The 23,019-nt window shown below is 34.6% G+C and overlaps 2 protein-coding genes across 2 annotated transcripts in view; one reads left to right on the forward strand and one right to left on the reverse strand.

The window, feature by feature from the left end:
- LOC130055004 (protein phosphatase 1 regulatory subunit 37-like) overlaps positions 1–6,690 on the reverse strand; it is a 61,434-nt gene extending 54,744 nt beyond the window's left edge. Inside the window, exons 1-5 of the mRNA XM_056166146.1 lie at positions 6,272–6,690; positions 4,785–4,882; positions 3,282–3,428; positions 2,740–2,859; positions 1,435–1,585 (exon numbers count right to left, since the gene is read on the reverse strand). Coding sequence (XP_056022121.1) covers positions 1,435–1,585; positions 2,740–2,859; positions 3,282–3,428; positions 4,785–4,882; positions 6,272–6,545 — 790 coding nt within the window. The 5' untranslated portion in view covers positions 6,546–6,690. The remainder of the gene's footprint in view (positions 1–1,434; positions 1,586–2,739; positions 2,860–3,281; positions 3,429–4,784; positions 4,883–6,271) is intronic.
- Positions 6,691–6,730: 40 nt separating this feature from the next.
- LOC130054723 (serine/threonine-protein kinase VRK1-like) overlaps positions 6,731–23,019 on the forward strand; it is a 28,080-nt gene continuing 11,791 nt past the window's right edge. The window contains exons 1-7 of the mRNA XM_056165281.1: positions 6,731–6,906; positions 10,242–10,292; positions 12,888–13,016; positions 13,197–13,252; positions 15,739–15,808; positions 16,883–17,079; positions 20,016–20,120. Of these exons, the coding sequence (XP_056021256.1) occupies positions 10,259–10,292; positions 12,888–13,016; positions 13,197–13,252; positions 15,739–15,808; positions 16,883–17,079; positions 20,016–20,120 (591 nt within the window). The 5' untranslated portion in view covers positions 6,731–6,906; positions 10,242–10,258. The remainder of the gene's footprint in view (positions 6,907–10,241; positions 10,293–12,887; positions 13,017–13,196; positions 13,253–15,738; positions 15,809–16,882; positions 17,080–20,015; positions 20,121–23,019) is intronic.

The raw sequence follows: 23,019 nt of genomic DNA on the forward strand, positions 1-23,019 counted from the left end.
TAAACCATGTTCCTATGTGGAATAATGAACAGTACAATATTTTCATAGGTGAATTTATATCACACAACAACTCTTATACATATGGCATTACTTAGCTCACTGTCTTTTCCTGACATGGCTGCAGCACCTTTAATAGATTTCATCAGTTCATTTGCCTTTGGCTGATAATTCGAGTGTTTAGCTTTGCCTAATTGTCATATGACAGTTGCTGCACGAGTTTTTATATTTACTTTTGAGAAGTTAAACTGTATAACAGTTATTTTCCTCACTTGACCTATTTTTACTTATTACATGCTGTGCATTTGTGTCCTTTTTCTTGTAGTATTTGTTTAGCTTTTCGTCAGCCACATAATGGTTTGAAAATCCTGTGCACACAGGAACAGGTTAGTGTAAACAAACGGAATTAGTGATCTCAGGATAAATTCCTTTTCTTTAAGTCGTAATTTGCAAACATTGGAAGTTATGATGAAAATGACTAATATTTGTTAAAATATATGTATCACATTTATACCCCCCCCCCCCTCAAGAAAACGACTCAAAAGATAAAAAGCAAAAAAAAAAAAAAAAACAAAAAAAAAAAAAACCCCTGGGAAAATATTGGACTTGAACTTGGAATGTATGGTTTGAGTAAGATTACCGAGCACCTAAACCACTAGGCCACCCAGGCATGTAAGTTTACAGCATTCACGTTTGACAGGCTGCTAAATCTCAAAGTAAATTTTGAGAACAATTTTTTCATATTTTAGCCACTCAAATGGACTTATGTACAGTCATACTCAAGTAAAACAATTTCAGTGTTTTATTTCTCGTTTAGGGTGGCCTTTTGTAATAGTTTGCAATTTTTTATGCCCATTACATTACATCTACTATATACTCTATATATTCACGGTGATGTTTATACTTATCAAATAAAGATACTATCAACATATCGATATCTTTATTGAGTAATTTGGGTAAACACAGGTATAAACTGACATTGTATAGCAGAATATTTGTAAAAAATGATATTCAAGAAAAACATATTTATGTAGGCAAAAATGTATATCAAGTGCACTATACTTCTTTGTTTTTAAACATAAACGCTGAGCCATACAGTACATGTATTATTTATTTAAGACATGATATCAATTTTGGCACATGTAGAACCATTGTGAATGCACAGTCGTTAACTTATTACATCCTCTTTGAGATAAACGCTGAACCATACAGTACATGTATTATTTATTTAAGACATGATATCAATTTTGGCACATATAGAACCATTGTGAATGCACAGTCGTTAACTTATTACATCCTCTTTGAGATAATGAAGTAATATCATCAATGTGTTTCCTCTGACTAACATACCTGTTAAACACCAAATAACACAAGATATTACAGTGTATTAATTGTAATTTCATACCTTCATTATACATATATAGGCATACAGCTTACCTAAAATAACCATAGCTCGTCCAGAAATAAAAGTATTCTCTAAATGGAGGGTAGTTAGAAAACATCCCATCCTAAGAGAACGACCGATGATTGGAACAACTCTTTCATTCAAATCACAATTCCTCGCATCAAGAAATGTCAAGCATGGTGTCTGTAACAAATATATCAAAGCCAATGATGAAAATACACTGTATATACTTGTTTGTACAATACAACAAGTTGTTCTCTTAAATCAGCTTTTAATATAGTACACATTCCTACAAATTTCCAAACTTTTATATTTGACAAATCTGTCAAAAGAACTATTTTACTTAAAAAACTTTTAATAATCAAAAGTTTAAAAGTTTGTTAACAAAAGTCTAGCAAAATCTTAATTTGATTTTTCTTATATTATACATTCATATTTCCAAACTGTCAATTTCTCAAACCTGTAAAAAGAACCAATTGATATTTACATAAATGTTTTTTGATTCTTGGACAAAATAAATTCAAATCTTTGAATGATACATTGAGAAACTACACATATCTTTCTAATCATTGAACGATTCCCAGAGAAACTAAACATACCTTTCTAATCTCTGAACGATCCCCGGAGAAACTGAACATACATTTCTGATCATTGAACAATTCCTGGAGAAACTAAACATAACGTTCTAATCTCTGAGTGATTCCAGTTTTTTTGGGGGGCCTGATTTGGGGCCGAAATTCGGCCCCAGTCCATCGGAAATTCCCTAATATTTTCCCAATTTTGGGCCAAAAAATTCCCAATCGTAATTTTGAAAGAAAAATCTTCGTACGAGTTATCTAAATATTACGTACGCCTTATCTATCATGTATTTCATGATAGCTCTTCCAGTAATGAATGCATCGTGTTCTAACTGGTAGATTCAGTAGTCATGTCACATTACAGCAAGTATTATGTAAAGAGTCTCACAAATAAACCGAAAGATTCAAACAAAAAGATATCATCCTTCTTCCGGAAATGTATAATTAAATGATGCCATCATGGAAATCATGAAATTTCAATAAAGATGAATTTTCCCAATTTTCTTGTTTTGTCGCTATTTTTCCCCAATTGAAAGGGCCCCAGTCCCAAATTGGTGGAAAAAAACCCACTGGATTCCCAGAGAAACTGAACATACCTTTCTGATCATTGAACAATTCCCGGAGAACAAAACATACTTTTCTTATCACTGAACGATTCCCGGAGAAACAAAACATACTTTTCTAATCACTGAACGATTTCCGGAGAAACAAAACATACTTTTCTAATCATTGAACGATTCCCGGAGAAACTAAACATACCTTTCTGATCATTCGGGCGCAGGCCTGCCATCCTCTAGCTGAAATGTTTTTATTGAATGCAATATTGACCTTGCAGGCAGTCTCATAATACTCCACCATATCAAATAATGCCACTGCTGTCTGTAATACAGATCATAAGAAACCGTCAGTTCCTGTAATCTTATATTGTATATGTAGTATGTAAGTAACTTAGCACATTTGAAACATAGCTCTTTTTTGGTCAATCATGATTTAGAGCTTGCTTAGTGTTTGATAATGGATAAAAAGGTATTTCCAAATTCTAAAGCAACCATAAATTAGCACTCTTGCTTCACCGATGAAAAGAAAAGAAAAGCTAAAATATAAAATCTGCTAGAATAAGTACAATAACACATAGAGTAATATCAAATAGAAAGGATCTGTACAGTAACAGTACTGGTCTGGAAATAAATCACATATCGTTGCAATGTTTTAACACTATTTTCCTCATCATTTATATTAAAACTGCTTATTAGTCAGCTTAATTCCAAACTCTTTCAAAAGTTAATCCTAGTTCAATGTACCTCATCATCTAAATGTGTAGCTTCTAAATCCAAACAACGAAACTGCACCATTTTCAGGATGGATTCGATACTCTCACATTGCTTTATATCCAGGCGTTCTCCTCTTAAACTAAGTATTTCAAACCTGTCATCTGTGTATTCAATGCCCTAAAAACGATAAAATTTATGTCATACCATGAAATATTGGCAATACATGTACTCAAATTAATACACAATGTGCATACACATGCATAATTACTTTTGATATCAGTCAATACATGTTTTCATTGACCCGATGAAGAGTACATAGACTGAGGACAAAGGCCGGGTCAATTTAGTCTCATCAGGTCAATGACAAGAGTACCGCAAATGGTACATAATATACCTGTGAAAATGCTTACATATTTAATACATATTCTCACTTTTTCTAAAGCTAATTTTACTGAAGATATGTGCTACTTTTCTGGATAAATGTTTAGTCAAGTTTTCTGCATGATGCATATATTGTGTATTGTCCACTGTTCTATACCATCCAATAAGTTTCCTTTACCGATTAGTTGAGTGTTATAATTTTAGATAATGACCATATGTCTGAGTGATTCTCAACTAATTGAGTACTCAAATTATTGATCATATAAAATTGTATTTAATGTAACACTAATATCTAAGAGTGCACCGAATATATTGAGATCTTGATTTGTATCCATATTTAAGTATTTGCTGAGTATCGATACACAGCCTTCGATACACCTACCGATCTATTTCTTTGCGTATTTGGGCTAACTTTCAATATTTTTTTTATCGGGATCGACCTTCCTAATATTATTTATGCAAAATGTCATCAAAAAAAAAAAAAAAAAAAAAAAAAAATCAAAATCCTGGAACTTTTTCAGCAATTATAAAAATAAAAATAAACCAAAATGCAATCTGTTTTCAGCAGTTTTCACCACATCAGAAGGGACAACTAATTTGATATGTCGTTTGCACTGGCATCACAACCTTGCATTAAATAACCTGATCCCACCTCTGGTATCTATCATATACCTCTGATGTATCATGGGGTCCGTGTTTGTGTAACTCTCTCTATTTTGTATTCCTTATAGGAGTTATGAGATTGGTCACTGTTAGTTATCTTCACCTTTCATAAATGCAGCGAGACAACCTGTGCCTCCGGAGATGTTGACTATGTATTATGTGTATAATTATGATTTTCTAACCTTCAACGCCGTCAGTTCGTAATGAGATAATTAATCAGATTTAGTGACATAATGAAACAAAAATATAGTTGTTACTCTGCACGAAGTCATGAATTTATATACTCTCATTGAAGTTAAGTGAATGATTGTAATTCTTTTCTTCTTTTTTTTTTTTATACTTTGTCTCTAGAAGAACAAAGAAAAAGTTCTTTTATGTTTTAATTTTTTGTTATCTGTTTTGTTTGATTTTACATTGATAAATAATAACACCTGATATCGTATCAAATTTTTCTGACCAATACTCAGCCTTACTAATATCAAAACAAACCTGAAGCTGCTGTAGAACTTTGTTGAGTGGTTTGACTCCATGACTTTCACAACCTTTCTTATATGCCGTTATGAGATCATTCGTTGTCCATTTGGCAACTGTTAATAAAAACCCACATCCATGTTACCACAGAAATTATATATATAATTATATATATATCTAAATACATGTATCTATACATAAAAGACATTAAACCACATCCATGTTACCACAGAAATATATATATATGTATCTATACATAAAAGACATTAAACCTTGGTGATAAATTGCCCTCCCTTTTAGTTTTTCATATTGAGTCACTGGTCAGTTGGATTGGGGTGGAAATCACTTTATATTTACCATGTTTCCAAGTCCAAAAGATATTACTTGTGCCAGCCATAAACAGTACACTTACACATCAGATTTTATGAAAAATATTAGTAACCCATGAACAATGAAGCTATTATCTTCAAACAGGGGAAAAAAATCTGGTAGTCTCTGAACAGGCATTGGACTACTAAGCTTTTGTTAGGACAAGAATTCTTTTTTATATGAGTGTCAGACACTGTCCACATCAAAAGCCTAATAAACTCTTACAAAAGTGACAAATAATTAAAATCATTAAGGTTTTTCTCTTCTACTTATTTTGAACCTTATATATTCCATTCATCATTATCTATTCATGTTTTAATTTCAGTCTCCCACTCATTCTGTTATCTAAAACTGCCCTTGGTCAGATTTTTCTGCATCACTGGAGAACATGAGAGATAGCCTCATCATGCATGCAGAGAGGTCACTAACAGTATATGTAAAAGGGTCAATTTATAAAATGACAGTCACAATATTTTAGTTTAAATGCAATATCACATCCTTCATGGTGCATAAGATATCTACTGTGAGATGTCTGCTGAAAATTCATAAAATAGTTTTTAGAGCTGCTAAGATTTTCCAAGTGAGCTATCATCTTTTTCAAATCTGAGCATCTTTGTTTTTAAATAAATACACAAATATCAAAGTACTTTTTCAATCATTAGAGGAATAGAATCTTCTATGTAATATTCCTGTTGAAAATCTTTTACCAGTAACACTTCAAAGGTGATCACAGACAAAAGAGTGCCTCGCAATATGTGGTTATAAAAAATAATGAATAAATACTACACATATATTTGAAAACTGTTGTTCCCAAGGTTTTGTGTGCCATAAAATCTATAAATTGGAGTGGCATAAAATGTCAGTAGAATGAGTACATCTTTTTGTTTGGACAGGTAGCCTTGAAATGTCCTGCAAACAAAATCCGAGTTAAAAAACAAATTCAAACCCCGCTATCATATATCAGAAAGATGAATTTCTTTTCATTATATAAAATCTAGGCAATCAAGATTGGAAGCAGACAGATGCGACACTGTTTGATTTTTTTTTGTATATGCAACCTTTGATGTTGCGCATGGATAATAAACTGATTCATCATCTGAGGAGAGTCTTGAGAGACTAATCAATTTAAGATATACCATTTCTCCATGGATTGGGAGGATCAAGGTATCCTTTAATCAAGGTATCCCTGGGGAAAGTTACACTTCTTTTAGACTGATCTGGGGCTGATTCTTCAGACTTGTTGTCGTCTGGTAAACAACTTCTATCATTCGATTCATCCTCCACAACTGGATTGTTTACTTCCTGAACCGAATCTTTTGAAGAGGAGGGTACATCAACAACATCCGGCAGCTGCTGGGGTTCCACGTTCTCCCCGTTCTTTTCATTGGCACCATTATCTGGGTCTGACATACTTTTAAAAAAAGTTTAACCTGTCATACTGATCTACATCTCATGCACATTCACGTAAATTATCTCGTTATTCTGTTAACGTCTTCATCGTCAGCTGCTACTTCTTCATTACACACTATTGCGCATGTGCTAAACGAATTTTTGTGAAAACAAATCTGATTGGTGTTTGAAATTTTGTTCATGACATTGTCCAATGAATTCCCTCGTAAGAAAATCAACTGGCGCAAGTTTTTGAACTTCCGGAAATAGATATTCTGCACAAAAACTGTTCAGAAAACTTTTCGCTACCCAAATCCTCCTCATTTCTGATGGTAAAAATCAACTGCAGTGGAGTATAGTATGAAGACAACCTAAAATTAACGTAAAAACTTGTCGAATTTTGTCACAATATAGAATTCAAATTAGATAAGATGTGTTCCTTGAAAAAATGAAACTACTGTTGGCTAGTCCTACCTGGCCTATTTTGCAGTGTATGCACCATGCACTAGGGTTCCAATGCACTAAACAGGAAACCCTGGGGGATTTTTAATTATTTGAAGTGTCTCAGCTGTTTTATCACATTGATTATTGATAATAGTACACATTTATCATACAAACGAATTTGCATCCATCTATTTAACCCAATGTTTTAATTTTATGAAGTGAAAATGCTATCCCTTTACGGCTTATTGATTTGTAATCTCGATCCCTATAGAAACTGATAATTCATAGTCACTAGAATTATTCATCAGTTTATTTTAGACATGAAAAATTTAGAATCTTGACAAATTGCGATGTTGGACAGATAAATTCCAATTTTAGATATGAATGCAGGTTACAGAAATCAAAGAGCAGTGAAGGGAGGTTGTGTTTCTTCAATACATTGAATGCAAACACAACAGAAATTTGTTAGTTTGATTATTATTTCCACTGTCTTCAACAGAGATTAGCAACTTCCTCACGTCTGTTTTTCGATAAAAATGCACCCACTGATTTAAATGATGTATACTGACTTAAGAATGAAAGATATCAAGTTCAAATCTTATCACTAAAACATACAAGATATAATATTTTCGTCAGATGTTTCACTCCAAAGTAAAATGAAAGTGAAGTGTTTTAAAAGGCAACACATGATCCAAACTTGGAAAAATCGGTGAGATTTCAGGAAATGTTTATGATTTGCCTACTTTTTTGTTAATAGTATATTTGTTGATCATCAAATCATTTCAAAAATTGTTGCGTTCGATTCCAATTTATGATAGGAATGAAATAAACTTAAATCAGCACCTACTTTTATCTAACCAATAAATAGGAATTGACGATTTATAGGTTGGGCCGTCACATATTTGAAGCGGTAAACATGCCATCGTAGGAGTTGCTTTTCTCTGTTATATATGTCTCTGCATCAATACTCGATGTAGTCAAACATTCTACTCATTTCTAACAATTAAAAATTCTCCAGGGTTCTCTATGTAGGAGGACTGGCCCGGTCTTTTGAGTAACTTGCCATTACATGTGATTTCTGTTACCTCATGTAATTGGAAGGGAGAACTACAGTCATTTTATTACTGATTACGAATATTTGCCAGTGTTGAATCATTTTATTTTCAAATAAGCTAGAAAAATGTCTATACAGGTTTAAAAACATCTTTTTGGATAATCCTTATGTAACAATGAATGCTTTACCCATATATATAGTGTTGTACTTGTACATATTCAAATTTCCCACTGGAAGTGATGACCTAGATTGGAGCCAGTGGATATGCAAGTCACGGAAACCAAACTTATACAAACTACTACAAATACTATGAACTGTCAGTTTCTTATTGGCCAGAGTGAATAGGAGTGATATACTGCGGAATCATCATTGTTCGTGGGGGATTGATGTTCGTGAATTTCGTGGTCACTCTTACTCACCAATTTACGTGTTTTCGAACATTTTTAAAAACCAAGTAGAGTTATCTCTCCTAGTGACATCGTATCACTTGCCCACGGAATTACGTCCCCAAAAACCAGTAAAATTTTGCTTTCCCACGAACATTGGCCCCCATGAATGAAATTGATTCCACAGTGTGCTATAAGTGTAAATATTGAATTAATTGAAAATGGGTTTATTTTTTACTTAATTTATTGTTGCTTTTATTTTCAAGTTTTATTACATGGTTTAACTCTATGAACCAAGACCACATGACATTTTCTATATATTATTATCCTCATATACTGCATCTACATGTAGTTTGTAGTTAATGTTGTAATCTTTTTTGAAATTTCTTTCTTTATAAACTCTTTTTCCTGTTATGCCCTCTGGGCCCAAAATTGGAATAAACTTATCTATATTCTTTCTATAAAAGTCAGACTTAGATCAATATTGAGTTCATCTAAGTTTTATGGCTCCAGACCAGGATAGGCAATGGCATTAAATGTAACATAAAAGGAGAAAAATTATGACTAGACCAAGAATTGAACCTGGGACTCCTGCATTATTAGTCAGGTGCTATAATCACAGACCTAACCAGGCCAATATTCTTCAGGCATTAACCCAAATCACTACTGTATTCTCATCAATGACTATAACTTTACTTGTGGGAAAGTATGATGTCCTGATAGTCTTGTATAAATATAACCATGTTTAAGTTATACATTAAAGTTTTCGCAAATTTAACTTTAATTTGGTCAAAGGTGCCTTTGAATTTTACAATGGGTATATTGTTCTGATTCTGGATTAATGTATAGCTTATATATGTTATATTCTACAGAAATAGAATTTAAAAAAAATGAAATTCAGAATTTGTGAAAATGCTTTGTTTGATCGGGTCAGTATGCCCTAAAATCAGGGCATTATGTCCCTGTCATAGATTTCTAAAAAATAAAAAATTAAGATGCATTTTATAATTTTTCTTCTTTACAAGTCTTGTAGAAATTAAATGTTAAGATTGAATATATTAAGTCCAGAAAGTTTGGTTAATGCACATTAAAAAACTTTATATTTTGGAAATTATGTAATCGGGTCAAATGGGACATATTACTATCGGGACTTTATACCTTTCTTGCTTGGGTAGACTTTTCTTTACCACTTGTTTATTACGTCCTCTACTTATCCTGAACATAAGACTTATTTATTAATGGGGTAGGATATTAAGTATATAAAACCTGCACTTGTTTATCCTTGACTAATTCATTCAATTTCATATGCCTACCAGCACTTTATGATTTTGCATGATACAGCCTTATGTTGCATATCAATACCAAATTATTTAAAAAAAAAATATTCAGAAAATTTTCCTTTCCAATTTAAGATTCTGCATTGATAGTGTTATGCAGTTTTAGCAATCTCAACAATCTTGGTAGACTGCCAAAAATAGATCCTCTATACTAAAAATTCTACTTAAACTATATTAGTACTTGAATCATTAGCGCATGATTAATGAATATTCATAAAGTGGCAAGGTTACCACAGGTGAAAAACATTTTTTATAATGTTTAAAATTTAACTGAATTTGATAGTCAATGGAAAATTTTTCAACTTCTTGATATCAAAATGTTAACATTAGAGAACAAATGAAAATTCCATCAGAGGATACCTTGGCTGTTATCATGGTTATTGTCTTGTGGTAAAAATTTCTCGGCTGGTTTCATCATGTTTATCACCAAACGTTGTTTACTAATACTCTGAATATTTTTCATGAAAGAATGTAAATTTACGTATTCTGATTTCAGGTGCAACATAAGAGACCATGCCAAGGGGAAAAGCAAGGACAGCAGCGACTGGTAACCTTAAATTAAATCCCTCGCATCGTAGACATTATACATTTATTGCATGATAGTGAGGGAAATATGAGGATTTATTCACCCAAGAAAAATCATATTCCCCCTTAGGGCAAAGCCCTGGACTTAATAAATCTTCATATCTCCCAAACATTCATGCAATAAATTGTTTATTATACCAAAACAAAGCAAAACCACAAAATTGCATTTGAGATTGGAGTCCGCTCAACTATACATTGTATGTAGCTATGATCATCCTAACAGTAACACCGCGTCATCAATGTATTAGAAGGTACAAACAGCGAAATACAGTGTACGTGATATGATAACCAGTTTTAGTATTTCCATTCTCCTTGAATGTTGATTTACTTGTTTGTTTTTGTATCAACCCAAACCAAGCGATTTATCTGTGTATCAGAGACCCGCATTATTAGTCAGGTGCTATAATCACAGACCTAACCAGGCCAATATTCTTCAGCCATTAACCCAAACCACTACTGTATTCTCATCAATGACTATAACTATATAAATATGATGTCCTGATAGTCTTGTATAAATATAACCATGTTTAAGTTATACATGTACATTAAAGTTTTCGCAAATTTAACTTTAATTTGGTCAAAGGTGCCTTTGAATTTTACAATGGGTATTATGTTCTGATTCTGGATTAATGTATAGCTTAAATATGTTATATTCTACAGAAATAGAATTTAAAAAATGAAATTCAGAATTTGAGAAAATGCTTTGTTTAATCAGGTCAGTATGCCCTAAAATCAGGGCATTATGTCCCTGTCATAGATTTCTAGTTTGTGCCTTATGAACTATGGAAGTAGAATGACTTGGACTTATTGTGACGTCACAATACATTTTGTCGTCTTTGACGTTGAATTTGTGGAAAATGTACGAGGCTGCCCAAGGAATGAAATATGATAGGGAGATATGATGTCTGAGAGGGAGATATGAAGTTTTGTCATCCCAAGCACGTGAAGTCTAAACTAATCAGATTACGCATAGAATAGAATTCTCATACTGAGGTATAATAATATATAAGACAGCGGTTTCATCATTATATAAATGTTGCATGTAGTTGAGGGTGACATTGAAAATTTTCACCCTGAGAAAACCATTGTCAACAGAGGCATAGCCGAGGTTGACAATGGTTTCTCGACGGGTGAAAATTTTCAATGTTACCCTCAATTACATGCAATATTTGTTATATTATACTGAATGTTATATAAACAACAAAGCAGAAAAATTTAAGTCTGTTGACATTTGATCGATCACTGTCGTGCGATATTTCGTATATCAATGCGGGCATTCGTTTTTATCACAAACGCTCAAACGAGGTTGCCTAACAATCTACGGCAAACTGTACGTGCATAAATTTGGCGCATATGATAATTTTTTTTATATTATCGCCCATTATCAGGTACTGTTACCCATTGCTAGATACTATCACCCTTCAGCACGTGCTTTCTGTTTTCTGAGGGTAACAATAGTTTTTTCAAATGCTTCTCGGACAATCAGATTCGAGTATTTTACATGAAGGTATAATAATATTTGTTTATAAGGGAATACCTATCTTCCCGCTCTATTATTTGCCGTTATTTATGCTAATTTAACGTTCACAAACCGAGTTTTACATGCAACACATTGGTAGATGTTAAATGTGACCATCGTGGCAGCATTGACAGTCACAAAGAACAAAAGAGAAGACAGTTATTCCCATGCTAGTGCAATTTTGCATTTTGTAACATTGTATCCTTCAAAGTGCTCCATGCATTCTTCGGTTGAATAACCGTGGAGGAATACAAATATAGTTTGCGACTGTTAATGCTCATTTGATAGTCGGAAACATCAAGTATTTAGCCAATCAGAATACAGAATACACACATGTTGGATTAGAATCATTTCATTGTTTTCATGGTTGCATAAGAGTGATCAATGAATTTAATAATAATAATTGTAGCCTTTATTTATCCAGGATAACACAAATTAGCATATATAGCTAGTTTCCATTGCGGTCCTGCATTAAAACATATACACAAACATAAAATTAACATCTAAAATTAGTATCTAAATATGAATACGATATAAAAGAAAAAAAACTAATACACTTTTAGTTTAAAAAGGAAAGATTAAAGAGCAGGTGGGTGTCCATAAATTTTATGTAATGCCAAAATTCTATTTGTTGGCAAAATTATGCATTTGAACTCCTTTAGAATGAATGAATTCATGGTATATTGGTTATAAGTGTTTTACAGACAAACCCTAGTGTGTCTGAGTGATGTGTAGAAAGGAATGTTATTTTCTTATAATTATTTGTGAAATTACATTGAGTGCATTTTTAAAAATCAAATTATAAGGAGTGCAAGTAATTTCTACTTTTTTTTTTTTTTTACAAGATACATAAATTGATGCAGTGTATCTAAAGGAAATATTTTATCAAAGAAAACCTCACTTGGAGCAATTGTTTAGAATGAAATTTTGTTAAGCATCCATGAGTAAAGGACCGGTACATAATGCTAGAATTTCTAAAGTCTTCTGAGTATGAAGGTTAATTTAGAATTTTGTGTTTATTGTGCTCTTTTATAAAAGCAAGAAAACCAAGGGCACCCAATCTTCCTGCACCTTTTGTAAATGGCACTATCTTGAAAGATCTCAGAAAGAAGGAATGGAAACTTGGGGATGAGGTTGGCAAGGGAGGCTTTGGTCTAATTTATCTGGGTAAGTGCTATCCAAATTCTTAATTGACAGATTAGCAGACTCAAGGCTTAATCTATTGACTAGTCTGCAGACAAATTTAAGTGGATAAGGAATATTCAATTGATATTCATCTACATGTATGCATTTTTGATGTACTTCCTTTTGAAATATTGTGAGGATGTGTTATTTCTCTTGTTTCAGCTGCAGAAGACGTAGATTCTCCAGTGGCACAAACAGCTGAACATGTCATAAAAATAGTACGTTGAAAATGTTCTGCTCCATTGTATATTTTGTTTAAACAATTAAGCATGTTATTTGAACATGTGTTTCAGTAACAAGCGCTCTACAAGAGCAATTTACGTTTCATTTCACATCTTTTGCATTTGGGATTGCCATCTTTAAACAGTGTACATTTTTTGTGTCTCCAAGGTTAGGGTAATTGTTTTTGGCCTGTCTATGCACCCATCATATACAGGTGGTATTATGGTTTGATGCCATTGGTCTGTCTGTGGGCCAGATAAAAGCAGTACTTAAATGGTTAGGATCATCAAACTTGGTACACATGTTTTCAATGATTAGAGGATGGGGTCTGATGTTTTTCAAGGTCAAAGGTCAAGATCCAACTTGCATGGGTAGTTTTGTAGGCACAAATCAAGATAGAAACATTACTATGAAGACCTTGACAAGGATTCTTATTTGATGTCTGCAACTTTATCCCAGGTCATATGTTTTAATTCTTGTTGGGCTCGGATATTGGCTTGAAGGGGTAAATGGTGTGAGAGAAAACCGGAGGAAACCCACATGTCCGAGCGTGCGACCACAATACCCTCTCACATACAACCACTACTGATCCTGAGGATCGAACTTGGTTCACAGCATTGTGTTAACCACTAAGCTACTTGGCCACCTCAATCATCATAGGGTTCACGTATACTGGTGTGGTAACATTAGTCAAACCATCTTTATCTATTAGTAAAATAGGAAAATATGATCATGGCATACATGTACATCATTGCATTTTTAGCTCTTCTGAGCCGAAGGCTCAAAGAACTAATCATATGGCCATATGTCTGGCGTGCGGTGTGCGTCAACTTTTTGGAAAAAGGGCTATATCTCAAGAACCCCTTGGCCAATTTTTGTCAAATTTGTCACAGGGTATCCTTGGCCCAAGGGCTTTCATTTGTACTAAAACCAGGTTGTGATCCTTTAACAAGGGGAGATAATTAGGAAAATGCCAACAAAAGTAGTGGTTGCTAAAAAATCTTCTTCTCAAGAACCACTGAGCAAATTATCACCAAACTTATGCATAAGGATGAGGATAGATTGTAGATTAAAAATTGTTCAAGGCATCATCCTGGGGCAAAGGGTGTGGTCTCAAGGTCACTTCAAAGTTGACCTTAAATTTTGTTTTGTTAAAACTTTGATATTTTGCTTAGCATGAGGACTAGGATCATCAAATTTTGTCAGTTGATGCATCTTAGGACCTAATATCATGCTGTCTCAAAAGTAGGTCATGGTGACCTACTTTTTGATTTTTGCGTATAATTATTATTAAATGGATTTTGATGCATATCTTGGACACTTTTGAGCCTATGATCATCAAAATGTGTCAGTTGATGGATCATGGGACCTTGAACTGCGTCATGTGAAAAGTATGTCACCATGACCTACTTTCTGACTTTTATGGATAATCATTTATGAATACATTTTAGGTTGTTATTTCAAATACCGAGAAGTTTAGAATCATCAAACCTTGTAAGTTGATGCGTCTAGAGGCCTTGAAACATATTTATAAAAAAAAGTAGGTCACAGTGGCCTACTTTTTGAATTTTACAGACATTCAAATTTCACATTTTCAATTTTAGATGCATATTTTGGACACTATGAAAGCTAGGATCATCAATCTTTGTCAGATGATACATCTTGAGTCTTCATAGTTTGTTGACCAAAAAGTAGGTCACTGTGACCTACTTTTGGAATTTGACGGCTATATTTTAATATTTCAGATACTATTTGACTTACAATTATCAAACTTTGTCAGTTGATGAATGTTGAGTCTTCAGAGTGTGTTGACTAAAAAGTAGGTCACCGTGACCTATTTTTGGATTTTGATGGCTATATTTGAATAATTCAGATACTATTTGACTTACAATCATCAAACTTTGTCAGTTGATGGGTCTTGAGTCTTCAGAGTGTGTCGACCAAAAAGTAGGTCACTGTGACCTACTTTTGGAATTTGACGTTTATATCTGAATATTTCAGATACTATTTCTCTTCAATTATCAAACTTTGTCAGTTGATGCATCTTGAGTCTTTGGAGTGTGTCGACCAAAAAGTAGGTCACTGTGGCCTTCTTTTGGAATTTGACGGCTATATTTGAATACTATTTGACTTGTCAGTTGATGCATCTTGAGTCTTCAGTGTGTCAACCAAAAGTAGGTCACCGTGACCTATTTTTGGACAGTTACATTTAAATTTTCAGGTACTATTTGACTTAACATAATCAAACTTTGTTAATTGATGAATCTTGGTTAGTGAGAATTTTGAATTTTTGCCTGTTCTACAATGTATCAGAAGAGCGATTCTAGGTCCATGGGCCTCTTGTATAAATATATATTTGGCAAGTTTTTGTCTGAATATAACAATGGCTTTCATCATGGGGAGATATGGGTATTGTCCACCCTGTGTATTTCTGGGGTGGGTGGGTGGTGATTTACAAATGCTCATGTAGATTTTATTTTAGGAACCACACTCCAATGGACCTCTGTTCTGTGAACTTCATTTTTATCAGCGAGTGTCCAAGCCAGAGATGAGTAAGTTTATCTCATTCAGAGATTTGTTACGCATCATGAGAATTTATCATGTATCATGAAGCAGTAAATGAAATATATCCTGATAGCTTCTTATTCAACATTTAGGTATGCAAGTTCCATGTATATATTTACAAATAAAATGTTATTGTTTAACGGCCATTTTTTAACGAGAATTTTCTTCTATTGCTGATCCAGATAAAAATTGTCATTAAAACATTGAATTGTTTATTGAATCCTTTCAGGGATTTCAACGGTCTTGATTGAAGTCAGCATTTCACAAATTCTGTGGTCGTTATAACGATCTAGTTCGTCAATACAAACTAAAACTGGGTCAAATGCTATCTGGCATGTTTCATATCAATTGTTAGGTTATTCTTGGCACACTGATTTTGACTACGGATGACTCCGTTTACCTGAGCAGGATATAGGGCTCACAGCGGGTGTGACTGGTTGACAGGGGATGCTTACTCCTCCTAGGCACCTGATCCCACCTCTGGTGTGTCCAGGGGTCCGTGTTTGTCCAACTATCTATTTTGTATTGCTTATAGCAATTATGAGATTGATTAGTTACTGTTCGTTCTCTTCACCTTTCCTTAAGAGTGAATCTTAATGAATTATACAATCTGTAAGGACTAAACTTCTTAAAAGGATATTCTTGATCAAGATTTTTTAAAGAAATGTTCCAATATATTCATATCTAGAACTATTATAGGATTAAACATTCTTTTTGAAAGATTTATCAATGTGTAAACTCTGGACATTTTACTCACAAACTGAATAAAAGTGTGAAGCACTTTATGTTGAGTTTGTGAGTAGAATGTCCAGACTTTACAGATCAATAAATTCTTCAAAAAGAATGTTTGATTTTATAATTCCAATTTGTTCACTGTATTAACAATTTCAAAACTTTGTATATTATCACTGAACTGTTATTTGTTTTCAAGTGCATATGAATAAATAGTGTTTTAGGATTTATTGATGTGTAAATTCTTGCTCAGAATTATTTTTGTCCAATCAAACAATTATGATAAATAACATTTGAATTATACATGTGTATTCATGTTTTTGCTGTAGTTAATGCCTGGGCTAACAGCAGAAAGTTGAAATACTTGGGAGTACCAAAGTACATCACACATGGGAACCACACAAGAGGAAATGAAAACTTTCGCTTTTTGGTCATGCCTCGCTTTGGAACAGACTTGCAGAAAATATTTGAAGGTTGTGGAAAACAGTTCTCCAAGGAAACAGTTCTTGCTCTGGGATTAAGAATGGTATGGGCCACACTTATTATGTCCCCTTTCAAAGAAGAGGGGCATATTGGTTTGCACCTATCGGTCAGTCAGTATGTCGGTAGGTAGACCTCATGTTGTCTGCTCAATATCTTGAGAACTATTCACTTGATTGTAATATTTCATATGTGGGTTGGTTATGAGTAGAAGAGGACCCTCATTGTTTGTCAGGTCCAAAGGTCAATGGTCAATCTGGACACAGGAATAAACTGTTTGCTCAATAAATGAGAACCCTTTGCTTGACAGACGTCAAACTTGGTACACTGGTACATCCTAAGGAGTAGACGACCCCTATTGATTTTGAGGTCACATGGTCAAAGGTCAAGGGTCAAACTGAACATTGAAATATACTGTCCACTCAATATCTTGAGAACCATTTGCTTGACAGACATCAAACTTGGTACACTGGTATATCTCCTGGAGAAGATGACTCCTATTGATTTTGAGATCATATGTTCAAAAGTCAAGGGTCAAACTGGAGTTCGGAATATACTTTCCATTCAATATCTTGAGAACGCTCTGCTTGACAGACATCAAACTCGGTACACTGGTACAGTATAAGGAGTAGATAACTCAGCATTTTCCCCCCTTATAATAATAATACTTTATTTCAAGAAGGTGACCTGATTACTGCACGCACTATTCTTCCCCAGGGCCTTCCATTTGATACATACAATTATATACAATAAAGATCAGTTAAAACAGAGTCTCAGAAACATGAACACAAGGTTATGTAACAAGATTCAGTCTATATAACTTAATATAATTGAATATCTGTGATAAATAATCACAAAATTTAATATGCCAGATTTGCGATTAAAAGACAAATGCATCATGTGCATAGAATTTATATATGAGAATTATATAACTGGTACCGATAAACGGTACCATTCCCAATGCCAAAAAACCGTTGATTTTTTCCAATTTTGAGACTAAAAATTCCTAATTCACTTGCCGAAAAATAGACCGTTGACATCGTAATTTACTTAGTCTGAAACGTTGTACGATTTAACTAAAATGTTCACTTCCGGTATTAAATCAAAAATACAGATCATGGCAGTGCACATGTTTTGTAGAGCTACGACAATTCTAAAACGAGCCTACGACGATTCCTTATGTCTCACAACAGCAAATATTACCGTAAAAAGTTTGTAAAGAGATGAATACTTCTTGTTTTGTTCTCTTTTTTCTTTTCTTTTAGTTGAAATCATTCGCAGTTACATTGGTAGAAAATTCCCAATTAGTTCGATTTTGATGCCATTTTCCCCAATTGAATGGGTACCAGTACCAGTGGGTAGAAAAAAACGCTGTGACCCCTATTGATTTTAAGGTCACATGGTCAATCCACTATTGACATAGGAAGATCTTGTCTGATCAATATTTATGCCCCCCCCCCTTCAAAGAAGAGGGGCATATTGGTTTGCACCTGTCGGTCGGTAACATGTTGTCCGCTCAATATCTTGAGAACCATTCACTTGATTGTAATGATATTTCATATGTGGGTTGGTTATGAAAATAAGAGGACCCTTATTGTTTTTCGGGTTAAAGGTCAAGGGTCAATCTACTCTGGACATAGGAATATACTGTCTGCTCAATATCTTGAGAACCCTTTGCTTGACAGACATCAGACTTGGTACACTGGTACATCTTAAGGAGTAGATGACCCCTATTGATTTTGAGGTCACATGGTCAAAGGTCAAGGGTCAAACTGGACATAGGAATATATTGACCACTTAATGTCTCGAGAATCCTTTGCTTGACAGACATCAAACTTGGTACACTGGTATCTCTTTAGAAGATGACACCTATTGATTTTGAGGCCACATGATCAAAGGTCAAGGGTCAAACTGGACATAGGAATATACTGTCCGCTCAATATCTTGAGAATCCTTTGTTTGACAGACATCAAACTTGGTACACTGGTACATCTTAAGAAGAAGATGACCCCTATTGAATTTGAGGTCAAAGGTCAAGGGTCAAACTGGACATAGGAATATACTGTCCGTTCAATATCTTGAGAAGCCTCTGTTTGACATCAAACTTGGTACACTGGTACATCATCAGGAGAAGATGACATCTATTGATTTTGAGGTCACATAGTCAAAGGTCAAGGGTCAAACTGGACATTGGAATATACTGTCTGCTCAATATCTTGAGAACCCTTTGCTTGACAGACATTAAACTTGGTACATTGGTACATCATCAGGAGAAGATGACACCTATTGATTTTGAGGTCGCGTGGTCAAAGGTCAAGGGTCAAACTGGACATAGGAATATACTGTCTGCTCAGTATCTTGAGAACCCTTTGCTTGACAGACATTAAACTTGGTACACTGGTACATCTTCAGGACTACTAATGATTTTGAGGTCGCATGGTCAAAGGTCAAGGGTCAAACTGGATATAGGAATATACTGTCCGTTCAATATCTTGAGAACCCTTTGCTTGACAAACATCAAACTTGGTACATTGGTACATCTTCAGGAGGTGATGACCCCTATTGATTTTTAGGTCACATGGTCAATCCACTCTTGACATAGGAAGATATTGTCTGCTCAATATTTTGATTTGATGATACTACTCTCAATTAAATGATGTGTGTGTGTATAACCCTTTTCAATTTTGCACCATGGGGGGCATATGTGTTTTACAAACATCTTTTGTTTGAATTGATGATACTACTATCAATTAAATGATGTTTGTGTATAACCCTTTTCAATTTTGCACCATGGGGGGCATATGTGTTTTACAAACATCTCTTGTTTGCTTTACCCTCCACCGACTGCTTCTGACAAGTTTTGAAAAATTACTGCAATTTTCATTATATCTGTTATTTCTGTGTTAAAAAGTCATAGACCAGGTGAGCTATATCTTTTCTGGTAACTATTGATTTGTACATGTGTACTTGTATGTTATTCAGGTGGATGCTTTGGAGTACCTACATGAGAATGGATATGTACACGCTGACATTAAAGCGTCCAACATACTTCTGGGTTTCGACAATAAACAAGAGCAGCAGGACCAGGTGATGAAGCACTCTAAAGTCCTTATGTTTACATTTCCAACTGTTTTCTCTGTGATTACCCTTATTATGTATTAGACAATGGAAATGAGCAGGGAATGTATTTCAATTTGTATTAGGCAGTATTTTTGGTATGTTGATTTTATATTTTATAAGGAAGTACTGTTGAGTGCATTGGGTATGTGAGGAGATTAACAACAATGGAAAAGGGGATAATTCATGCATAACCACTTTGCAGCGTGTCTGTACCTGGGTAAACTGGTTTTCAAGTGATTGAAACCTGTATGGGTGATGTATCTGTGGGTCGCGTACTGTATCTGACCTACAATTTCTAGATGAGTGTTGTATAGGGGGAAATAACTCATGGTGAAAGTATTTGTTGTATTCACAGTGTTTGTAAATCCGTGAATTTAAGAAATAGTGAATAAGTTTCAAAAAATAAAATCCGATTTTCTTATCCTGTAGATATTACGTAACCAAACAGTAAATATATCTAAGTTGTTGTAATATTGCACTCTTTTTCATCTAACAGGTTAATTAAATTCGAATCTAACAGCAGATAATGACATGTAATTGTCCTTCAACAACTGTTTTTAAGATAGCCCAAATACCAAAGCTATTCTTCAGATAAATCAACACGTAACAGTCATGTACCCTTGTGTAACAAATATGGGAACCTCTGCTCCTGATAATGTATTTTGATTGTGAACTTGGGTCTGTTATCTTTTCTTTTAATTATACCCCCCGCAACAAGTTGTGGGGGGGTATACTGGAATCGGGTTGTCCGTCCGTCCGTCCGTCTGTAGACGCAATGGTTTCCGGACTCTAAAGCATTATCCTTTCCACCTACCGTCACCATATCATACATATGGACTACCCATGGGATGAAGATGTTCCCTTTCGATTTTGGGGTCAAAAGGTCAAAGGTCAAGCGCACTGGACATCGAAGAAGCAATATGGTTTCCGGGCTCTAAAGCGTTATCCTTTCCACCTACAGTCACCATATCATACATATGGACTACCCATGGGATGAAGATGTTCCCTATCGATTTTGGGGTCAAAAGGTCAAAGGTCATGCGCACTGGACATCGAAGTAGCAATATGGTTTCCGGGCTCTAAAGCGTTATCCTTTCCACCTACAGTCACCATATCATACATATGGACTACCCATGGGATGAAGATGTTCCCTATCGATTTTGGGGTCAAAAGGTCAAAGGTCAAACGCACTGGACATCGAAGTAGCAATATGGTTTCCGGGCTCTAAAGCGTTATCCTTTCCACCTACAGTCACCATATCATACATATGGACTACCCATGGGATGAAGATGTTCCCTATCGATTTTGGGGTCAAAAGGTCAAAGGTCACGCGCACTGGACATCGAAGTAGCAATATGGTTCGGTTTGTCATGCCATTTGTTTTTTACACTCAGAAAAGAGGTAGTTTATACCTATTACCAACACCCTTTGGGAGATTGGGGTAAGCGGGGGGTATTCTTAGTGAGCATTGCTCACAGTACCTCTTGTTTATTTAAACATGATTTATTATGCATGTTATATGAATTTACAGTAAATGCAATACGTAACTTTATTCAACCTCCAAACCAGCACTAACGAGTAACTGAATTCACACATCCTTTTGTTCCTGGTGTGTGGCTAATTTGTTGATAGCATTTACAACCCACTGTGCATGGTTTTCTTTAATAAAAGATTGTTTCAAGTTGACATCCAAATCCTGAAGACCATTTTTTTGCAGAGAATTTTAGCTCACCTGAGCTAAAAGCTCAAGTGAGCTTTTCTGAGTTTTCTGATCACCCGTAATCCGGCGTCTGTCCATCCATCTGTAAACTTTTAACATTTTTGACTTCTTCTCAAAAACCACTGGGCCAATTTCAACCAAAGTTGGCACAAAGCATCCTTAGGTAAAGGGAATTGTAAATTGTTAAAATAAAGGGCCAGGCTACCTTCCAAGGGGAGATAATCAAGAAAAGGTAAAAATAGAGTAGTGTCATTAAAAAATCTTCTTCTCAAGAACCACTGAGCCAGAAAAGCTGAGATTTATATGAAAGCTTCCTGATATAGTGCAGATTCTAAATTGTTAAAATCCTTGTCCCGGGGGTCGGATGGGGCCTTAATAGGGGATCAAAATTTTACATACAAATATATAGGAAAAATCTTTTTCTCAAGAACCACTGAGCCAGAAAAGCTGAGATTTATATGAAAGCTTTCTGATATAATGCAGATTCAAGTTTGTTAAAATCCTTGCCCCGGGGGTTGGATGGGGCCACAATAGGGGATCAAAATTTTACATACAAATATATAGGAAAAATCTTTTTCTTAAGAACCACCGAGCCAGAAAAGCTGAGATTTATATGAAAACTTTCTGATATAATGCAGATTCAAGTTTGTTAAAATCCTTGCCCCGGGGGTTGGATGGGGCCACAATAGGGGATCAAAGTTTTACATACAAATATATAGGGAAAATCTTTAAAACTCTTCTTAAGAACCTCTGAGCCAGAAAAGCTGATATTTACATGAAAGCTTTCTGACATAGTGCAGATTCAAGTTTGTTCAAATCATGGCCCCTGGGAGTAGGATGGGGTCACAAGGGGGATCAAAGTTTTACATAAAAATATATAGGAAAAATCTTCTTCTCAAGAACCATTGGGCCAAAGAAGTTCACATTTATATGAAAGATTTCTGACATAGTGTAGATTCAAGTTTGCAAAAACCATGGCCTCCAGGGGTAGGTTGGGCCATAATAGGGACTATGGTTTTGCATGCAAATATATATGGAAAGTCTTCTGATATGGACCAAGGTGACTCAGGTGAGCGATGTGGCCCATGGGCCTCTTGTTTAAATTTATGCTGTATAGTACTTTTTATACCCCCTAAAAAAAGTTCA

This window comes from Ostrea edulis, chromosome 5, assembly GCF_947568905.1.
Source record: "Ostrea edulis chromosome 5, xbOstEdul1.1, whole genome shotgun sequence".
Lineage (NCBI taxonomy): Eukaryota > Metazoa > Mollusca > Bivalvia > Ostreida > Ostreidae > Ostrea > Ostrea edulis.